The sequence below is a fragment of the Mesoplodon bidens genome, assembly GCF_964165515.1.
Source record: "Mesoplodon bidens genome assembly, chromosome: 15".
Classification (NCBI taxonomy): domain Eukaryota; kingdom Metazoa; phylum Chordata; class Mammalia; order Artiodactyla; family Ziphiidae; genus Mesoplodon; species Mesoplodon bidens.
The window spans coordinates 14,743,153-14,749,152 of NC_138171.1; the positions used below are offsets into that span (position 1 = coordinate 14,743,153).

Below are 6,000 nucleotides of genomic sequence, written 5' to 3' on the forward strand. Positions count from 1 at the left end.
ATCCGTTTATCAGACCAGGGCTGAGGCGGCCGCCTTCTCCTCTCTCAGGTTATGCAGGTAGTCCGCGAGCAGATCACACGGGCTTTGCCCTCCAAACCCAACTCTTTGGATCAGTTCAAGAGCAAACTGCGGAGCCTGAGCTACTCTGAGATTCTGCGACTACGCCAGTCCGAGAGGATGAGTCAGGATGACTTCCAGTCCCCGCCGATTGTGTAAGTGCCGTGATGGGGGAGGGGTGGGGGGGCTGTATGCCAGCCCTGCCTCCCTTCAGAAGGCCTGCTGTCCCCGTGACCTTCTCCTTACTCCGGTGCATGTCCACCGCAGGGAGCTGAGGGAGAAGATCCAGCCCGAGATCCTTGAGCTGATCAAGCAGCAACGCCTGAACCGGCTCTGTGAGGGGAGCAGCTTCCGGAAGATTGGGAATCGCCGGAGGCAAGGTGAGTTGAGGGCCTGGGCACTGGGCCATCTGTTCCTACTGCCCGGAGCCGCCGCACTAGGGGGGCACCTGCCTGAGCAGTCCCTGCGGGGAGCAGGCAGGGAACGAGTCGTCTTTTTGCCCCTCGTGTGCCCAGGCCTCTCCCGGAACTGTCCTTGCTCACCTGCCTGGCTTCCCTTGTGTTCCAGAGCGTTTCTGGTACTGCCGCTTGGCCCTGAACCACAAGGTCCTGCACTACGGTGACTTGGACGACAACCCTCAAGGGGAGGTGACATTTGAATCCCTGCAGGAGAAAAGTAAGTTCATTTCTCTGTTGGGGTATCATGGTAGCTGGACTTGCTGTCAGGAGACCTGAGTTCTAGTCCTGGCTGCTTCAAACTGGTAATCTGGCCTTGGGCCAGTTATTTCTCTGAACCCATTTCCCTGTTGGTCAGAGGTCATCTCCACCTGGCCTACCTCAAGGGGCTGTTTGGAGAATTCAGTGAGATCACAGGTATGGGTTTTACAGATTGTAAAGGGTGATACAAGACTAAATTGAAAGGCGGTGGTTAAGAGCTGAAGCTCTGAAGGCTGACTGCCTGGATTCACATCCTGGCTTTGTTGTTAATTCTAATTAATTACAAGTTAATTCTCCCCTCTGCCTTGGATTCTTCTGTAAAATGGGAATAATAGCCACATTTCCCTCATCAGAGGACTGAATGAGTCCTATATGTAAAACACTTAGAACAATGGCTGGCAGGGGGTAAGAGTAATTATTAGCTGCCTTTGCTCTGGTGGCCGTTGTCATCTTTATCGCCACGAAGTGGAAGTGAGGTGAGTGTCTGAGGCCCCCTTCCTTAGGCAGACAGTGCAGAAGCCCTGAACCCACCCCGAGTTAGACCTGACACAGCACAGCAGGCCAGAGTCCAGGCGAAGTGACCACGGAGCGGGGAACCGTCCCTGAGCTCATACAGCCCTGTGGGTCTGGGGGCTGGGCCGTCCCTTCCAGCACTGATGCAAGGACCTACTTGGAGCATAAAGCTTCCAGAAACTAATTCCCCTCATTTATCAGTTCCTGTTGCAGACATTAAGGCCATTGTCACTGGGAAAGATTGTCCCCACATGAAAGAGAAAAGTGCTCTGAAACAGAACAAGGTGAGTGGAGAGGCAGCCCAGAGTCTGAGCTGCTGTCCCAGTGACACGTGGAGCGTAGTCGGTGGTGGTTGCTTTCTGGGTGCGTGACCTCTCGCCCCCGTGCTCTCTCACGTTAAGTTCATCCTGAATGTTTTGTTAAGAACAATTTGAACAGACACCAAGATAGATAGAACCCCCATAGACGCCTCACGCAGCCTCATCAACCAGGGCAAAGTCTACCCATCCACTTGTCCCTCTTCCCTTATTACTTTGAAGAAAATCTCAAGTGTTACATTGCTTCTTCTGTAAATATTTAGAATGAATCTCTAAATTATAAGGACTCTCTTAACATAATCACAAAAATCACATATTTGCACACCTAAAAGGAAATAAAAAGTTGTTATTTAGTATCAAGTATCCCATTGATGTTTGATTTTCCACGAATTGTCTTAAAAATGTCATCGTTTCTCTATAGAAAAATATGTAAGTGTTTATGTGTATTCGCATGCACACATACACACATGCACACACTCATACCCACTTTGTTTGCTAAATCAGAATCCAAATAGGGTCTCTGCACTGTGATACGTCTTTTAAGTTTCTTAATTCATAAGTTCCCCCTCCATCTTTTGCAGCTCTTTTTTTTCCCTTCTGTTTGCAGTTTATTAGTTGAAGAAACCAGGTTGCTTGTTTGGTAGTTTCCCAGAGTCTGAAATCTGCTGATTGTCTCCCTGTGGTGTAGTTGAGCCCATTCCCCTGTCCCAGATCTGTAAATTGGTAGAGAGATCTAGAGGCTTGATCCAGTTCAGGCTTGACCTTTTTATTTTGGCCAGACTCCTTCCTAGATGGTATTCTGTTCTATCAAGAGGCACATAATGTCTGGTTGTCTGTCTTTTTTTGTGATGTCAGCAGACTCTGGATGCTCAGTGCCTCATTTCATTCGTAAATTAAGGTTTGCAAACTAGTGATATTCTAGTGCACTCATCCCTTTTCATTTATTAGTCGAGCTACTTCTCTAAAGAGAAACTTGCCATCATCCACAGTGGTTTCCCAGTGGTACAGTTTATAAGAAGGGAGGGTAAACGCTTGATTCTTTTCTTTTATGTACCTACTTTTAAAACAAGGACTTAGTTCCCTGGTATCATCCAACAGTGACCTATTTTGTGCATGTGTTTTGCTTTGTTTTTTAGTGGTGTTGTGAACTCATGGATTTAAGCCTATTATATTTGTTTCAGTCATTACAGTTATGTTGTTGATGCTCAAGTCGTCCCATTTTTGGCCACAATTTGTTTCTGTTGCGGTGGTTTTTTTAAACTGTTAAGACTTTCAGTTTAATTACCCAGATATATATGTAAGGTAATATACAGTCGTGGACTCTGACATTCAAAGGTTCCGAGTGTTGAGAAATGATTTTTCTCCAATCTTGGAAAGTATCACCACATCCTAGGCATGACTTAGCTGGGTTAGTGAGGGTTGATTACCGGTGCCCTCATCTCCAGCCACATTTGTGCATGAGCCCTGGGACCTTGATGACATCACATCTGAATCAGCATATTTGGTGGTGGTGCCAAGTCAGTAGGACTTTGACCAAGCTCTTGGTATGTACGGCTCAGGCCATTCCCTTGCTCCAAATAACTGAAGCCCTTTCTCCTTTAGGAGGTGCTGGAATTGGCTTTCTCCATCCTGTATGACCCCGACGAAACCTTAAACTTCATTGCACCTAATAAGTATGAGGTGAGCAGCGTGGCGCTGCCTTGGGCAGCCAGGCCTTCTCTGTGCCTGCAGCTAGAGGGGAGGGGTGGGCAGAACAGAAACATCCCCCTAAAGGCAGGGGCCCCAGAGGGTGACGAAGGCTGCTGACACCAAGGATCTGCCACGCTGGGGGTCCTTCCCCCTGAGCTGGGCTCTCCAGGTCACTCTTAGCAGCAGTGGTAGGTTGTCGTTAGAAAGACAGGATCAACTAGGGATAACTTATTTGCCTAGAGCTAGAAAAATGCTCCTCTTTTCAGTTTCTGCATGGCCACCCACCCAAGTGAGCCTGACAGATCCTCCCTCTCCAGGGCTCTGGGGCACATGTTGTATTGGATCTGACCTGGGCTTTGAAGCCAGGTGGATCTGGTCCTCTTTACACGGGGACTACAGTTTCAGCTGTAGCACTAGAAGATGCTAGATATCGAAAAGCAGCTGTGGTTGAGAGTATCCATGTCTGGTGAGCTCTGAGAGCCAGTGGAGGGAACTGGAGGTGGGGCTTCTGGAAGAGGAGACCCTTAGGCAGGGCCTGAGCTGCCAGTGGAGTTTGATTGGGAAGAAATGAAGAACTAGCAGGTGGGAGACAGGTGAGCAAAGGCAGGAAAAAGATGGAAGAGGAGTTAGGGAGGGATGGGCTGAGAATTCTCCGTTATTCCCTCTTGTCATGAGACCCTCTTGTTCAGTTCTTCTAGTACTTATTTTTAACATTTATTAACGGTTGTTTTTTTTTTTTAACTTTTTTTGAAACAAAATTGAGATTCTACAGAGATTCCTTTTGTTTCCTGCCTTTTCACCTAATATGTGCTCCCCCCCCACCACCATTACAAATTTCCGGGGCAATTTCAGGTTTCTCTAAAGAGAAACTAGTTGGTGTCCCTGTTCTTAGTTCCTGTTTTGCTGTATTTATTAATTGCATTTTAAAAAATCACACTTCATATTATCTTAGGGAGTTTAAATGTAAATCCCTTATAAAAATCAAACTGTCTTTTGAGAAAGTGAACGATCACCTCCCAGTTTACCTTTGCTCTTATCCCAGGTAAGTCCTGCCTGTACTGAATAGGGCCCAAAGAGGCTGTGTGAGCCCTGTCAGCAAAGGGACTTTGGCAGGACCTCCTGCTGACCAGGGGCCACCAGTGACATTTTGCAACTTGCTTCCCACAGTACTGCATCTGGATCGACGGCCTCAGTGCCCTTCTGGGGAAGGACATGTCCAGCGAGCTGACCAAGAGTGACCTGGACACCCTGTTGAGCATGGAGATGAAGCTGCGGCTGCTGGACCTGGAGAACATCCAGATCCCCGAGGCCCCACCGCCAGTGCCCAAGGAGCCCAGCAGCTACGACTTTGTCTATCACTACGGCTGAACCCAGAGCCGGAGCCGACGGTACCCAGCAAGGGACTTGCGGCCCAGGAGAAACACTCACAGTCTGGTGCCTTGTCTTTTGCTTGTACAGAATCTATAGTGACCGTGGTGGCCAGTCAATGCCAGTCACTCCTCAGACCCACCTCGGGCCACCCAGAGCCTCCTCTTGGTCCCTGTCCACTCTGAGTCGTGAAGGCAGGGTACTCTGCCGTCCCCATCACCAGGGAGCCTGGGGTCGGGCCGTGAGGAATAAACAGCAGACGCCCTTGCCTTCCAGGCCGAGAAACTGCTTCTTGAGCCAGAGTTAACAACGGCCACTCACCTTTTCTTCCTGACCCTGCTCGCCAGTTGCTTGGATCCCCACGCGGGCGAGAGCTGGCCCAGGAAAGGCTGCCCCAGAGGACAGACGTGCTGGGCATGTTGCGAGCCTTGGAGAGGCTGCCTTCGGGTGACCCGGGCCTGTGTCTCAGATCTAAGTGGAAGCCTTGGCCTTTGCTCAGTAGCTGCCTTGCCCTTGCTTTTGCCGTCTTCGTGAGGGCTCACCTGGCCTCGTCCAGGGCCGACGTGCTGCTGAGGTTCACCTCTGACGTCTCTGGTCTCCGGAGCCACTGGATCCTCTTGCCCGTGCAGTTGTCTGGGCAGATGGACGTGTCTCCCTACAAGCTCTGTCTCTCATCCTGGCAAGTCAGAGACATGCAGGCCAAGTCCCGCCCTCTTAGTCTCAAGGAAGAGCCCAGATGAAGCCTGGGTCTCGACTGTGGTGAGGTCACTAGATTCCACTCCCCTCCCGCCACATTTATATCTTTCCCTTCCTCGGGGAGAAAGCTCCCACCTCACCTGAATTGCGGCCCCTCCGGTTTGCTTTCCTTTGGCCTTCCAGACCTCGGGAGGTTAGCCTCCCTTCCTCTCTCCCCCAGCGCTGTGGTTTCTGCCATTGGCCATGATTTCAGGGAGCCGGCTGGGGCCAGCGGAGGCCACAGCTGTGCCAGTGAGGCTTCCCTGGTGCTGCAGCACTTGTAAACCACACGCACAGCCCGTCTCCTTGGACACGCGTGGACGCAGTGGCATTCAGTATTGGTAGCCTAGCATGGTGGGTACTGCCCAATGAAGAGTGTACTATATATTTTCTTTACTATAGGCCATACTTATACAGACATGTATATATATTTATATAAGATCTACCTACCCTAGGATGGAACGTTTGAGGGAAAATAAAATGGGAGGCCAAAAAAAAAAAAAAAAGGTAACACTTCCAGTTGTGAGCCAAGATTGTAACCTGAGAGTGGCCAGGAGCTTCCTGTCAGTAACCATGTTTTCAATAAATACTCTTTCATGTACAAA

The 6,000-nt window shown here is 49.7% G+C and overlaps 1 protein-coding gene across 3 annotated transcripts in view; it reads left to right on the top strand.

The window, feature by feature from the left end:
* ELMO2 (engulfment and cell motility 2) overlaps nt 1-6,000 on the top strand; it is a 38,998-nt gene extending 32,998 nt beyond the window's left edge. For all 3 annotated transcript variants that reach the window (XM_081257343.1, XM_081257344.1, XM_081257345.1), the window contains 6 exons: nt 49-212; nt 325-437; nt 625-732; nt 1,488-1,570; nt 3,206-3,283; nt 4,460-6,000. In XM_081257343.1, coding sequence (XP_081113469.1) covers nt 49-212; nt 325-437; nt 625-732; nt 1,488-1,570; nt 3,206-3,283; nt 4,460-4,660 — 747 coding nt within the window. In that variant the 3' untranslated portion in view covers nt 4,661-6,000. The remainder of the gene's footprint in view (nt 1-48; nt 213-324; nt 438-624; nt 733-1,487; nt 1,571-3,205; nt 3,284-4,459) is intronic.